At 43.7% G+C, this 16,226-nt stretch overlaps 1 protein-coding gene across 1 annotated transcript in view; it reads right to left on the bottom strand.

Annotated features, from left to right (window-relative positions):
* Positions 1–16,018, bottom strand: part of DECR1 (2,4-dienoyl-CoA reductase 1) — a 42,624-nt gene extending 26,606 nt beyond the window's left edge. Inside the window, exon 1 of the mRNA XM_065903195.1 lies at positions 15,880–16,018. Within this exon, the coding sequence (XP_065759267.1) occupies positions 15,880–15,930 (51 nt within the window). The 5' untranslated portion in view covers positions 15,931–16,018. The remainder of the gene's footprint in view (positions 1–15,879) is intronic.
* Positions 16,019–16,226: the final 208 nt, after the last annotated feature.

The following is a 16,226-nucleotide window of genomic DNA, read 5'->3' as shown; positions in this document are numbered from 1 at the left end:
TCTTTTTGTTAGGTTGGTTGATTTTGAGTAATTTCAAATTTTATTCAATAAATATTAATATGATTTGATTTTTAAACCAGGGGGGAAAAGCTACTGAAGGATAAAATTTGAAAATGTGTATAAATGATAAAGAAAAACTTGCAGATCTGGTAATCTTCCAAGCTGCTCATTATAGTTCTTTTAGTTTCATGTTGACAAAGCCTTGAAAGACTTCTTATCTCTCCTTGTTATTCTCTGGAACTCTGCATTCACTTGGATATATATTTCCCTTTTACCTTTGCCTCTCGCTTCTCTTTTTTGTCAGCTATTTGTTAAGGCCACCTCAGGCAACCACTTTGCCTTCTTGCCTTTCTTTTTCTTGGGGAAGGTTTTGGTCATCACCTCCTATACAATGTTACAAACCTCCGTCCATAGTTCTTCAGCCATTCTGTCTACCAGATCTAGTCCCCTGAATCTATTCGTCACCTCCACTGTATAATCATAAGCAATTTGAATGCACTAATGGTTTTCCCTACTTTCTTCAAATTGAGTCTGAATTTTACAATAAGGAGCTGATGATCTGAGCCACAGTAAGCTCCAGGTCTTGTTTTTGCTGACTGCATAGAGCTTCTCCATCTTTGCCTACAAAGAATATAATCAATCTGATTTCAGTATTGACCATCTGGTGATGTCTATGTGAAGAGTCGTCTCTTGTGTCATTGGAAAAGGGTGTTTACTATGACAAGTGTGTTTTATTGGCAAAACTCTGTTAGCCTTTGCCCTGCTTCATTTGGCACTCCAAGGCCAACCTTGCCTGTTATTCCAGGTATCTCTTTACCTTCTACTTTTGTATCCAGTCCCCTATCATGAAAAGGACATCTTTTTTTTTTTTTTTTTTTTGGTGTTAGTTCTAGGAGATCTTGTAGGTCTTCATAGAACCATTCAACTTCAGCTTCTTTGGCATTAGTGGTTGGGGCATAGACTTGGATTATTGTGATGCTGAATGGTTTGCCTTGGAAACAAACTGAGATCATTCTGTCATTTTTGAGATTGCATTCAAGTACTGCATTTTGGACTCTTTTGTTGACTATGATGGCTACTCCATTTCTTCTAAGATTCTTGCCTACAGTAGTAGATATAATGGTCACCTGAATTAAATTCTCCCATCCCTGTCCATTTTGTTCACTGATTCCTAAAACAATGATGTTCACTCTTTCCATCTCCTATTTGACCACATCCAATTTACCTTGATTAGCATGCATGCACACAAAAGGTGGAGTAAGGTAACACCTGAGTCTGAGTTAACTCAACACTGCCCACAACAGGTCCAGAGACCTTCCTACAGATATTGGATGACTTTCTGAGCAGGGAGATTGAAGAAAACTGTATGGAGAGGAAAACAGAGGAATCACAAGGATATTCTTCATACTGCCACTCTATATATATTTTCCTTTTTTTTCTTATATGTTCTTATGTTGTCCTTTCTTTATTACTCCATTAACTTTCACTCTTTAACCTACTTTTTCCAATTTTAAAACATCTTATTTTTTTTTAATTCATTTCATTTTTTCCCTGTTTTTAGGGTACTATGTAGTTATATTGCATTTCCCCCCATGCTTTCACTTTGCATTTTTGCTAGTCAAGTTTTTACTGTACATTTTCACTTAGGGCTTGTTTATTGGCTTAATTGCTCTCTTTTTTTTTGGCTCTAGCTTTTATCCTTTTTTCTGTTCTCTCTCTTCTTTTTATAAGAGTGTGAGTTTCTCTGGGTGTTATTGGCTACTGAGTGTTGCTTTCACCATTAGTCCTGGGGTTTTGTCTTTTGTGCCGCAGGGCCTATGAAGTCTTGCTGCCACAGTTAGGGGTCAAGCCTGAGCCCCCGAGGTGGGAGACCCGAGTCTAGGACTTGGGACCACCAGAGCACTCCCAGCTTCATGGAACATTAATCGATGAGAGCTCTCCCAAAGGCCTCCCATCTCAACACTAAGACCAAGCCCACCCCAAAGCCAGCAAGCTCCAAATGTCTCATGCCAGTACTTTAGCAAAACAGGAATGCAACTTTTCTCACTAGCAGAAAGACTGCTGAAAGCCTCACCAAGGCACAGACACCCAAAAAACATGACTGGAGATGGCACTACCCTTCAGAGAGACAAGGCCCAGCTCCATGCACCAGAACACACCACACATTCCCCCAGCCAAGAGACTTTCGCAAGGCGCTGGTCCGACTCCACCCACGAGGGGCAGACTCCACAGCTGAGATGAACTATGACCTACCACCAGGCAGAAAGGAGACTCCAAACCCAGTAAGTTAAATAAAATAACAAGAGAAACATGCAGCAAATTTAAGGACCATGGTAAAAAAAAAAAAAAAAGAAAAAAGAAAAACAAGGCCAAACAAATGAGGAGGAAATAAACAGCTTACCTGAAAAAGAATTCAGAGTAATGAAAGTAAAGACAATCCAAAGTCTTGGAGATAAAATGAAGGCACAGGTATGACAAAACCCACTGAAATGTTGTCAAGTAATTAGCCTCCAACTAATAAAAAAAAAAAAAATGAAGGCACAGATAAGTAGACTGGAGGCATGGATCAAGAAGATACAAGAAAAAGTCAATGAGGACCTAGAAGAATTAAAGAATAGACAATCAGCAATGAACACAATAATTGAGATTAAAGATACACTAGCAGGAACCAATAGCAGAATAACTGAGACAGAAGAACAGACAAGTGAACCGGAAAGTAGAATGGTAAAAATAAGTGAAGCAAAGCAGAATAAAAGGAAAAGAATAAAAAGAAATGAGGAAGTCTCAGAGATATCTGGGACAACATTAAGTGGACAAACATTTGAATTATAGGGGTCCCAGAAGAAGAAGAAGAAAGAAAAGAAATGGCATGAAAAAAATATTTGAGATTAGAGTTGAAAACTTCCCTAACACTGGAAAGGAACTAGCCTGCCAAGACCAGGAAGCCCAGAGAGTCCATACAGGTTAAACCCAAGGAGAGAAACCCAAGACACATATTAATCGAACTAACGAAAATTAAATACAAAGAACAAGTATTGAAAGCAGCAAGGGAGAAGCAACAAATAACTTACAAGGGGATCCCCCTAAGGGTAACAGTTGATTTTTCAACAGAAATTCTGCAGGCTAGAAGGGAATGGGAGGCTATACTAAAAGTGGTAAAAGGAAAAAAACCTACAACCAAGATTACTCTTTTTAGCAAGGATCTCATTCAGATTTGAAGGAGAAATCAAAAGCTTTACACTCAAGCCAAAGTTAACAAAATTCAGCACCACCAAACCAACGTTACAATAAATGCTCAAGGAACTTTTCTAGACAGGAAATACAAGAGAAAGAAAAGGTCTACAAAACCAAACAATACAAGACAGTAAATGGTAATAGGATCATGTGTGTGCATACTCAGACACTTCAGTCATGTCTGACTCTTTGCAACCCTGTGGACTATGGCCTGCCAGGCTTCTCCATCTATGGGATTCTCCAGGCAAGAATGCTGGAGTGGGTCCCCATGCCCTCCGACAGGGGATCCTCCCAACCCAGGGACCAAACCCGTGTCTCCTGCATCTCTGGCACTGCAGGCAGATTCTTTACTGCTCATTCACCAGGGGAGCACAGACATAACAATAATTATCTTAACTGTAAATGGCCTAAATGCTCCAACCAAAAGACACAGAATGGATACAAAAACAAGATCCCTATATGTGTTATCTACAAGAGATCCACTTCATTTATTTTTATTAGTCGGAGGCTAATTACTTTACAATATTGTAGTGGTTTTTGTCATACATTGACATGAATCAGCCATGGATTCACATGCATTCCCTATCCCGATCCTCCCTCCCACCTCCCTCTCTACCCAATCCCTCTGGGTCTTCCCAGTGCACCAGGCCCGAGCACTTGTCTCATACATCTAACCTGGGCTGGTGATCTGTTTCACCCTAGATAATATACATGTTTTGATGCTGTTCTCTCAAAATATCTCACCCTCGCCTTCTCCCACAGAGTCCAAAAGTATGTTCTGTACATCTGTGTCTCTTTTTCTGTTTTGCATATAGGGTTATCATTACCATCTTTCTAAATTCCATATATATGTGTTAGTATGCTGTAATGGTCTTTATCTTTCTGGCTTACTTCACTCTGTATAATGGGCTCCAGTTTCATCCATCTCATTAGAACTGATTCAAATGAATTCTTTTTAATGACTGAGTAATATTCCATGGTGTATATGTATCACAGCTTCCTTATCCATTCGTCTGCTGATGGGCATCTAGGTTGCTTCCATGTCCTGGCTATTATAAATTACCCAATCAAAAAATGGGCCAAAGAACTACACAGACATTTCTCTAAAGAAGACATACAAACACATGATGGCTAACAAACACATGAAAAGATGCTCAACATCACTCATTATCAGAGAAATGCAAATCAAAACCACAATGAGGTACCATTTACACGCCAGTCAGGATGGCTGCTATCCAAAAGTCTACAAGCAATAAATGCTGGAGAGGGTGTGGAGAAAAGGGAACCCTCTTACACTGTTGGTGGGAATGCAAACTAGTACAGCCACTATGGAGAACAGTGTGGAGATTCCTTAAAAAACTGGAAATAGAACTGCCATATGACCCAGCAATCCCACTCCTGGGCATACACACTGAGGAATCCAGATCTGAAAGAGACACGTGCACCCCAATGTTCATCACAGCACTGTTTATAATAGCCAAGAGATCCACTTTAGACCTAAGCACAAATACAGACTGAAAGCAAAAGACTAGAAAAAGATATTCCATGCAAACAGAAATCAAAAGAAAGCAGGTGCAGCAACACTCATATCAGACAAAACAGATTCATGTTGATGTACGGCAGAGACCAACAGAATACAGTGGAGCAATTATTCTCCAATTAAAAATAAATGATTCTTTAAATGTCAATTTGGTGAAGACCAAACAATCCTATTTTTCAAGCAACTTTGCAAAGTGCACACTTTTGCATTTCTAAAGGAGTTCATATAGCCCATGAACAGGGTAAGCCTGCAATAACTACTTTGGAATTTATTTTATGCAGTTGCTAGAAGGCGTAAGTCTGTGACATGCATGCATTCTTTTCAGTGCCCAGACCCTACTGTCACTTCAGCATAATTGCATGGTTCACAGTGTTTGGAAATATAAGGAGCAGACAGGACACTATTTCCTGCGGAATAAAAAGATCATCCCACCTGCTAATGCCAATAGTGTCAGTATACTACAAACTTTAACAAAATTGAAGAGCCCAGATTCTACCCATTCCATTGCTTGCCACAGGCTTTATTAAACTCAAACTCCACACCTGTGTGGTTTGCTCGAGCCCCTCTACCTGCTCCTTCACTTAAGCCAGGCCTGTACAGAGGCCGCTGATAGTCTAAGCTTCTGCAGAACACAGATCTCATTGCCACAGCAACGTGAAGGTAACGCTAAGCAAATATAAAAGAGAGTTAGCTGACTCCAAGCTTCAGTGGCTAGGCTGAATTATGTCGTTGTTACCAGTAACAAAACAAAATTACACTTTTGAGTGATGATACATCTCATAGCAATGAACATCAGTCCTTGAATAAGTAGCTGGTCTGTGTTACAGGGTGTACTTGCTAATTTTTATTACAGTTCTTCAGTTCAGTTCAATTCAGTTCAGTCGCTCAGTAGTGTCCGACTCTGCAGTTCTTACCTGTATGCAATTAGATGTAGGCGAAATAGATGCTTCACCAATACTATATAACCAAGGAAGATGAAGTCAAAGAGATAAATTAATAGGCAATTTGCAATTTTCAAGTGGAGTTTTCACTCCTGCTTGCCTCTCATTCAAGTCATCTCCTGTTGGTCCCTATCACATTAGCCAAAACCAACATGACTAACTTTTTTGAACCAAGAAAGAGAAACCCTGCGCTTGAAAGGGATTTGTTTTGATTTGGGAATTTGCTTCTATGAAAAAGTACTAGAGACAAATATGATATTATAATTAGGTATACTGTTAACTCATTTTATTTTTAGCAAGTTTTTACTGAGCATATGCTATACCCAAGACACTCTTCCAACCAATATATGGCAATATAGCGGTGAGCAAAACAGCTAAGATATTCCACCCACAGAGAGATTATCTCTGGGATGAGGGCAGATAAATTAAGTGAAATATATAGTATAGTAAAAGCTAATGTGTTGCTGTGGGGAAAAATAAGGCATAGAATATGGGTAGAGTGTTGCTATTTTAAATAGAGTGGTCAGCAAAGGTCTCACTGAGGTGACATTGAACAAAGACCCAGAGGGAGTGAGGGGCTGAGTCACGTGGTTCTTTCAGGCTGGGGAAAAGCTGAAGGCAAAGCCCCTGAGATGGAAGCCTACGGAGCACGTGAAGAGTCAGAGGGCCAGTGTGGCTGAATTAGACGGAGGAAGGAGACAGAGGGAGAGAGGCGAAGTCAGTGAGGCACAGGGGACGGGATCCCAAAGGCTGAGTCAGCCACGCCATGGACTGACATTCTTGCTCAAGTTGAGTGGGAAACTCTCCAAAGTTTTGAGCACAGGGCTGTCATGATCTGCCTTAGGTTTGTAGAGATTTGTTCTGGTTGCTAAATCGAGAAGAAAATGTAGGAGGCAAGATTGAAAGCAGGGAGAGTAGGTAAAATGTTTTGTCCCAGGCCAGGCAAGAAATGATGACCTTGACTGAACGCCACCATAGAAGGAGTGGGAAGTTGGCAAATAAAATTACTTGCAGGTGAGAAGGTCCCAGAAAAAGAAGATGCAGTGAATTACTATTTCCTCTTGGCTCAAAGTCCAACCTCGGCACACCTTGACCTATATCACTAAAAGAAGACAAAGAAGTCTCTCTCTTTAATCAAGGCTATTTGGTGGACCGAAACTTTTCCACTTCTCTCACCTTCATCTCAGTATCTCAAGCTACTTTTTGCATTGCATTTGTGTTTTAGAAAGACTAAGATTTAACGGTGAACTAGAAGGAAATGGAGATGAGTGAGACAAAAGTCAGTAGTCTGGGTGAGAAATAATGAGGACAGCAGAAATCAAGGCAAGGCAATACTTTCCACACATGTTTAACACGTTGGTTAGCCTGAACTCAGAAGCCAACCAACTGGAAATGGCAAGCAAGAAGGGGAGAGCTGAAGATGACAGAGGTTAAATAGTGTAAACAAGTGTAACTGAAATGACTCGGTTGATCTGAGAAGACTCAAGTTGGAGAACTGAAAAAAACCGGTTCTCTGTCAGAAATGTTTCACTTGGAATGCCTGTGGAATATTCAGGTGGAGATATCTAATCTGGAGTTAAAAATATAATTTTAAAGCATAAGCAGAATAAATCAGGGCTAAAGGTGAATGGCAACATCATTTCACAAATTGTGAAAGCCTACAGTTCTATCACAGCTTTCAAAGCAAGATAGCACAGGAGTTTTCCCCATTCTGGAAGGGATCAAAGTACAGTTGGCCCTTACTCTTAACTTACTTAACTTACCCAGGCACCTCTAATGTCAAAGTATGTTATCATTTTAGGAAGAGAATATAGGACAGTTAAGTTTGCCGCTTATTTTCCACCTGGAATCTTCTTTACAAACTAAGGGCTGGGTTTCCCTGGTGGCTCAGTGGTAAAGAGTCTGCCTGCCAATGCAGGAGACACAGGTTCGATCCCTGCCCCAGGAAGATCTCACATGCCAGGGAGCAGCTGAACCCATGCACCACGACTATTGAGCCTGTGCTCTGGAGCCCGGGAGCCACGACTCCTGAGCCCACGTGCCGCAGCTACTGACTCCCATGCACCCTAGAACCGGCGCTCTGTAACAAGAGAAGCCACTGCAATGAGAAGCCCGGGCTCCTCAACGAGGAGTAGCCCCTGCTCTCTGCAACTAGAGAGAGCCTGCATTCAGCAATGAAGGTCCAGTGCAGCCATAAACAAGTAAACAAAACTAAAAGAAAAACAAAACCTAAGGGTTGCCAAGGATTAATGAAATGCCTTCTAATATGGGCATCTAATATAGTCCATCCCTCTCCAAATTGCATGTAAGCATCTTTCCTCTCTGCCTCCTGTCTGACTTTAAAGACTTCTATCTTCCACCATTCACAAATTCTAAGGGTCTGTGCTACATCGCCTCTTACGCGGTCTCTGTCCTCCAGGCCCCTTTACCCCAGCACATCTGCAACACTGCTCTCCAGAGTACTGCAAACCGGCCTGTAGCACTTCTCTCTTTGACCTCCTTCAGGGATTCCCTGCATAAAGTTCAGATTCCTCAGCTTCACCCAGCACAGCAAGTCATCATGACCTGGCTCTTGTCCATCTGTCCAGCCTTATCACCCTTTGCTTTCCCCTCCTTAAAATTTATACTCAGATGAACAAAATATTCAGGGTTCCCCAAATACCAACTATGTCCACCTCCCTACCTTTATACAAATGGATCTCCACCATCACTCAACATGCATCATTCAAAGGCTAAGGCCTTCGCTAACACTCCTGACAGACTTATTCTCCCCACCACATCTGCAACTTAATCAAATCACCTGTATACCAGTTTAGACGTCCTAGAGGCCACCCTTATGGCAGAAAGCGAAAAAGGACCACAGAGCCTCTTGATGAAAGTGAAAGAGGAGAGTGAAAAAGTTGGCTTAAAGCTCAACATTCAGAAAACTAAGATCATGGCATTCAGTCCCATCACTTCATGGCAAATAGATGGGGAAACAGTGGAAACAGTGGCAGACTTTATTTTTTGGGGCTCCAAAATCACTGCAGATAGTGATTGCAGCCATGAAATTAAAAGACGCTTCTCCTTGGAAGGAAAGTTATGACTAACCTAAATAGCATACTAAAAAGCAGAGACATTACTTTGCTGACAAACGTCCATTTAGTCAAAGCTACGGCTCTTTTAGTAGCCATGTGTGGAAGTGAGAGTTGGACTATAAAGAAAGCTGAGCACCAAAGAACTGATGTTTTTGAACTGTGGTGTTGGAGAAGATTCTTGAGAGTCCCTTGGACTGAAAGGAGATCCAAACAGTCCATCCTAAAGGAGATCAGTCCTGGGTGTTCATTGGAAGGACTGATGTTGAAGCTGAAACTCCAGTACTTTGACCACCTGATGCGAAGAACTGACTCATTGGAAAAGACCCTGATGGGAGGGATTGGGGACAGGAGGAGAAGGGGACAACAGAGGATGAGATGGTTGGATGGCATCACCAACTCAATGGATGTAGGTTTGGGTGAACTCCGGGAGTTGGTGATGGACAGGGCGGCCTGGCGTGCTGTGGTTCATGGGATCACAAAGAGTCAGACACAACTGAGTGACTGAACTGAACTGAGAGGCCATTTAACATTTTCAAGACACATCATTTACCCATCTCTTCTCTCTGGCTCCCTCTTGTAAATTCTCTCAGAGAGGAACGTTTTCCTTAGCTCAGGGGCCAACGATAGAAATCTGGACTTCATCTCACACCACGCACCCAATCCACTGAGTTCATTTTAGTCCTAAATAGCTACAAAAACTGACCTTAGCTCAGATCCCTGTCACTCTTACTTACACTCTAGGATCCGCATCTCAAGTCCCACCTGATGACATTACTTTCCTGCTCCCACTTATGATGGTGCCATTCGCCTCCTCAGCCTGGCCCAGTCTTCCTTTCTCACCTCCTACCATGAACCAAGCAACAGGGACTCTCGATTTACCACTTGAATATCACCAGACTTCAAGCCTCTCATGTACTGCCATTCCCCGGTCTCTTATCCGGAGGGAGGCTTGCCCAAGTGGCCTCCGTTCTCACGCTGCTCTCAGGCCTTCAGGACAAACTTCTGGCTCCTTCCTGGGGCTCACAGGCCTCCCCAGCGTGGCTCTCACAAGCCGCCTCCTTACCTGGGACCTATAACTCTAGTCTGGGCCTCCACAAAGGACACTCTGCTGCCTAGAACTTTCTTACTCTTACTCCTCCCCCTGGCTAACTTCCACAAATCCTTCAGGTCCTAGTTTAAATGTAAAACCCCAAAATGATACTCCTTAAAACTGCACACTTCTCCCACTGTGAGTGGGAGTGTCTTCTTCCCCAGTCCCGATGCTTCACTTCCCTCCAGGAGGGAAGATGTCTTAGTTTAACTCCAGGCTTCTTTTGCCCCTTAGTCACCCAGTCCCCCTACAAATGGTTTACCTGACCAGAAAATTTGGAGAGAATAATTGGGCATGAGTAGTTCTTCTTAAACCTTCTCCCTCTTGAAACCAGAATTGAAAGAGACATGTTCAGAATTGAAAGAGATACCCCAGTGTTCATCGCAGCACTGTTTACAATAGCCAGGACATGGAAGCAACCTAGATGCCCATCAGCAGATGAATGGATAAGGAAGCTGTGGGGCATATACACAATGGAATATTACTCCGCTATTAAAAGGAATGCATTTGAATCAGTTCTAATGAGGTGGATGACACTGGAACCTATTATACAGAGTGAAGTAAGTCAGAAAGAAAAACATCAATACAGTATAGTAACGCATATATATGGAATTTAGAAAGATGGTGATGATGACCCTAAATGAGAGATAGCAGAAGAGACACAGATGTAAAGAACAGACTTTTGGACTCTGTGGGAGAAGGCAAGGGTGGGATGATTTGAGAGGAGAGCATTGAAACATGTATATTATATGTGAAATAGATCGCCAGTCCAGGTCTGATGCATGAGACAGGGTGCCTGGGCCTGGTGCACTAGGATGACCCAGAGGGATGGGAGGGGGAGGGAGGTGGGAAGGGGGATTGGGATGGGGAACACATGTAAATCCATGGCTGATTCATGCCAATGTATGGCAAAACCACTACAATATTGTAAAGTAATTAGCCTCCAATTAAAATAAATAAATTAATTAAAAAAAACAAAAGCCTTCTCCCTCTTGGGAGCTAGCCGCCCTCAGAGAGCAAATGTTCCTCCTAAGGTGACTGTTGCTGTTCACTTGCTGAGTCCTACAACCTCTTGGACTATAGCACACCAGGCTCCTCTGTCCTCCACCATCCCCCAGAGTTTGCTCAGATTCATGTCCATTGAGTCAGTGATACCACCTAACCATCTCATCCTCTGAACTTGCCACCCGCTCCTTCTTTTGCCTTCAACCTTTCCCAGCATCAGGGTCTTTTCCAATGAGTAGCTCTTCATACCAGGCAGCTAAAGTATTGGAGCTTCAGCATCAGTCCTTCCAATGAATGTTCAGGACTGATTTCCTTTAGGATGGACGGGTTTGATCTCCTCATAGTCCAAGGGACTCTCAAGAATACTCTCCAGCACAATTTGAAAGCATCAGTTCTTTGGTGCTCAGCCTTTTTTATGATCCAAATCTCACATCAGTACATAACTACTGGAAATAACCATAGCTTTGGCTACACAGACTTCTGTCAGCAAAGTGACGTCTCTGCTTTGTAATACACTGGCTACATCTGTCACAGCTTTCCTTCCAAGGAGCAAGCATCTTTTAATTTCATGGCTACAGTCACTGTCCCCAGTAATTTTGGACCCCAAGAAAATAAATTCTGTCACTGCTTCCACATTTCCCCCTTCTATGTGCCATATTATATCGTAATGTTACTAGACTGTCAAGCTTCATGAGCAAGAATCAGTTCTTTCTCCTGCTTGGATGGCTTAGTATAGTGCCTAATATATAGCAAATGTTCGATCTGCCACATAAATAAGTGAAGCCCACCATGCCTTGGGCCCTCAGCAACCTGTTCAGCCTCATCTCCATGCACTTCTCTCTGACTCCAAACCTTCACAAACTCCACAATGCCAAGCCACTTGGATTTTTAAAAATTGGCCATGCTCCTTCACTTCTTGAAACATGCTATTCCTTATATTAATATCTAGATTGTCTTTGGGGCCCCATATAATTCTATTCCAAAAGTGAGCTCGGCGCCACCTCCTTCATGAAGCCCTCCCTATCTCCTTTAGGAGCACACTGTTTTGTTCATATGTGCATTCTAATAACACATCTGCATTTTCACAGTCTATTGATGTCTCATAATGACCCACTGAAATGTATTTCAGACAGATTCTGAATGAGGACCCAGTAAGAAATGTGCCTTACACACAACACAGTACATGTATCCCGTCGTGTAACAGATGTTAGTTGTTTACTCTGTGCTATATGGCAATCCACTCCACTACTGTTGCCTGGGGAATTCCATGGACACAGGAGCCTGGCAGGACAGAGTCAGACATGACTAAGCTACCAGCACTTCACTGGGCACTACTCTAGGCCTGGAGATACTGCAGTGAACAAATCAGATGAAAATATTTGCCTCCAAGAAGCCTATATTCTGAAATTTTGAGTTGGGTAAAGAAAGATTTCTTAGGCTTTCTGGGTAGAAAAAAATAAAATAAAGAAAACTCGAAACATAAACAACGAGGGAAAAAATCCAGCTGGCTTTATACTTCTCCCTGACAAAATTCAGCATCAGAAGAAAATGAAACAATGTTGATTAAATTCAATGTGAAAAACAAATGTGATATAGCCAAGAAAAATATGCCTAGTCAGCCATCTCTTTGCCACTACAAACAGATGCCTGGGATGAAGCTGGCCAAACATTAACCCTGGTTATTTCTGACTGGCCAGTTTGCAGACATGTATTATTTTGTTTGTTTTAATTTAACTATTACTTGAATTCATAACTGGCCCGGTATCATTTTCATAAAAATACTAATTACTCTTGATTTTTTTTTAAAAGTGAAAGTCCCTCAGTTGTGTCCGACTCTGTGTGACCCCATGGACTATAATGGAATTCTCCACGCCAGAATACTGGAGTGGGTAGCAGTTCCCCCTGGAAGATCTCCAGGGGATCTTCCCAACCCAGGGATCAAATCCAGGTCTCCCGCATTGCAGGCGGATTCTTTACCAGCTGAGCCACAAGAGAAGCCCCCCGCCCCAAAAAAAAGGGAGGAGGGAAAAGATGGCTGGCAATGTGCATCAGAGATATCAAAGAACCATAAATTTTTAAAAGTTCCACAAATTGTATGCTTAACCTTACTATATAAGATGAATTCTTGTATTTTCTATTCTATTCCATTTTGCTTTTCTTAAACTCATTTTGTTCCACTAATTAATTTGAAGTTCCAATCATGAGTTATTATTCATAACTTGAAAAATATACAAGCGGCTGTTAATTCAAGGATGGTAGTGATGGTTTCCAAGTAAAGATTGTCAAAGAATGCCCAACACTTCTTGGGCACTTAATTAGCATTTCCTGATAAAACTACTGAATGAGTGAATGTTTTCCTCAGTAAAACTGAAAGCAACTTGAGAGCAAATTTTGTATTTTTTGAACCTTTGCATTCCCATGGCCAAGCAAAGAGCTGCTGCAGCTGCTGCTGGTAAGTCGCCTCAGTCGTGTCTGACTCTGTGCGACCCCATAGACGGCAGCCCACCAGGCTCCCCCGTCCCTGGGATTCTCCAGGCAAAAACACTGGAGTGGGTTACCATTTCCTTCTCCAATGCATGAAAGTGAAAAGTGAAAGTGAAGTCACTCAGTCAAGTGCAACTCTCTGCGACCCCATGGACTGCAGCCCACCAGGCTCCTCCGTCCACAGGACCCTCCAGGCAAGAGCACTGGAGTGGGCTGCCGTTGCCCTCTCCACAAAGAGCTAGTTCTCATTAAATGTGGTACTGAACAGAGCCCTAGTAGCCAATAGCACAATATGCGACTTCATAAATAGTGAAAGTCACTCAGTCATGTCCGTCTCTTTGGAACCCCATGGACTGTCACCTGCCAGGCTCCTCTCTCCATGGAATTCTCCAGGCCAGAACACTGGAGTGGGTAGCCAGTCCCTTCTCCAGGGGATCTTCCCAAACCAGGGATCGAACCCAGGCCTGCTCGCATTGCAGGGGATTCTTTACCAGCTGGGCCACCAGGGAAACTCACTTCGTAAATAGATTTATGAGGGATGAAACATTTCTCAGATTCTTGATAACTAAAATATTTAAATCGGGGGCTTCAATTGTAACAATTTGTATTTGCCCACAAAAACATGTTTCCCGGAACAACCTGCCACTTCACAGATGTGAAAACTTTTCTACGCCCAGGAATTCACACTCAAGCTTGTGTGGGCCAGGAAGGGGAGAGACACCACTTATAAGGAACTCTCTTGCCTTCAAACCTCCATCCTCAAAACTTCCATTTCTCTTAAGCAAAGGAACTTCAAAACTGTGAGATTACAATTAATTTTTACATGAGATTCATTTTCTCCGTTTCACGCTATATTGTGTAATGACGTCAGAAGAGCTGACGTCTGTGTGACCTTATTACTACAATTCTAACAATTTGTTTTTTAAGAAAATCTCTGAAGAGTTCTCTACTTCACGGAGTCACTATAGGATTCAAACGAAGAGTTCTTTAAGAGGGATCAGTGTATAGCCTTCTTTTACAACCTACAACCCAAATCTCTGTAAGAGAAAATACTATCAGCAACACCCTGGCCGTGAACAAATCTCACTTTTAAAAAGGAAGTTCTTATGTCAGAGACTCATAGTATTTCCTTATGTTCACATCTGGAATTTGAAAGTTGTCCATGTTTTTCAAAAAAATAAAAACATGGCTACTCATTCTATCTAACTGAAAAAAGTGTTGTGTTTTTTTTTTTTTTTTTTTTTTTTTTCCACAATTGGCAGATTAATCTTTCTACTTGGCTAAGGAAATTGTGAATTCAGGTTTAGTTTAGCGCAGCTCACTAAGATTTCTTTTCACTTGATTGGGGAAAGCGGTTGTCTGGAACATCATTACTTCTTTCTTCTTTCTCTTTCTTCCCCTCTCCAGCTGTTTGGTCTTGCTCACTTGAGACTATCGGTCGAGTGGAGAGATGGTGACAAAACAGAACAAAATTATGAGAGAAAAAGCGGTGGAAGCCAGCCTGAGATGCAGCTCTCCCAGCATTAACTCCAGGCAGGGAAATTCAAACAGCTCGATTTGCTTTCTTTTTTTCTTTTTTATGTGAATATGTTCGTATGGGCTTCCCAGGTGTAGCGCCCAGGTAAAGAATCCACCTGCCAATGCAGGAAGCAAAGGCGCAAAGAGATGCGAGTTCTGCTCCGCGGATGGGGAAGACCCCCTGGAGCAGGAAATGGCAACCCACTCCAGGCAAGAGCCTGGAAAATTCCTTGGACAGAGGCGCCTGGAAGGCTCCGGTCCACGGGGTCCGCAACGAGTCCAACCTGACTCAGCACGCACTCGCGCCAGGTTGGTATTAATCTTTGAACAACAGACAGGTGAACGAATTTCTTCGTTTAAAAAAAAAGGACTCCAGCTAAGGCCAGTGTTTCCTCTGGGGCCCCGCTCCCCAACCGCTCCCGCTCCCGCTCCCGCTCATCACCATGCCGGCCGGTGTGTGCGGGGTCCTTCTCTCTATTTACATGCAACTTGCACTCTGCGATCTCATGGACTATATAGTCCATGGAATTCTCCAGACCAGAAAGCTGGAGTGGGTAGGCTTTCCCTTCTCCAGGGGGTCTTCCCAACCCAGGGACCGAACCCAGGTCTCCCGCATTGCGGGCGGATTCTTTACCAGCTGAGCCACGAGGGAAGCCCGACTTGCACTGGAAACTCACAAGAAGGTGCAACTTGTGAGAACCACGCAGGCGCTCACCGTGCCCCTCCGCACGGGCACAAACGTACCCCAGGGCTTCTCCCGAGGGCGGCTGGACGCGATCGCCCCCCTTCATCCCAGTGCCGGGAAGCCGCAGCACCCCGCCCGGGCCCCGCGCCTGCAGGACCCCCGCGCCTCGCTCCCCGCACCGGGGCCGCGGGGCCCCACGGCGCTCCTCCCCGCGCCCGGGACGCCGCGTCTGCGTCCGCGCGCCCCCTGCACGCGGCTCTTGCCGGGGACACGCAGGGCCCCCGGCCCTTTCGGCGCTGCCTTACCCGCCGGGGACCGCGACCCCAAGAAAAGAGAAGCTGGCTTAGCACCGCCATGTCTGGCCTCCCCAGGTCTGGCCGGAAATGCGCGCGCGAAGGGAGGCGGGTCAGAGAGCCCCAAGTTGGCAGGCCTGGGCTGGCCAGGGAGGACCCGCCTGGCGGCTGGGGCTCCCCGCCCCACCCCGGCTCAGAGCCCAGGCCTCGCCAGCGCTTTTCTGTGCTCCAACTACCTTTGTTTTCCCGATTGTTGTTGTTGTTTTAACAGGGTCTTTAATGGAGGTTCATCTGTCCCTCTGTGAGTGCCCGACTTACCGTGCCAGAAAAGTCTGAAAACTGCAGAAATGCATGACATG

Source organism: Muntiacus reevesi, chromosome 12 (genome assembly GCF_963930625.1).
Source record: "Muntiacus reevesi chromosome 12, mMunRee1.1, whole genome shotgun sequence".
Taxonomy (NCBI): domain Eukaryota; kingdom Metazoa; phylum Chordata; class Mammalia; order Artiodactyla; family Cervidae; genus Muntiacus; species Muntiacus reevesi.
The sequence above is the reverse complement of the archived record's forward strand: the minus strand, read 5'-3'. Positions and strand labels throughout refer to the sequence as shown.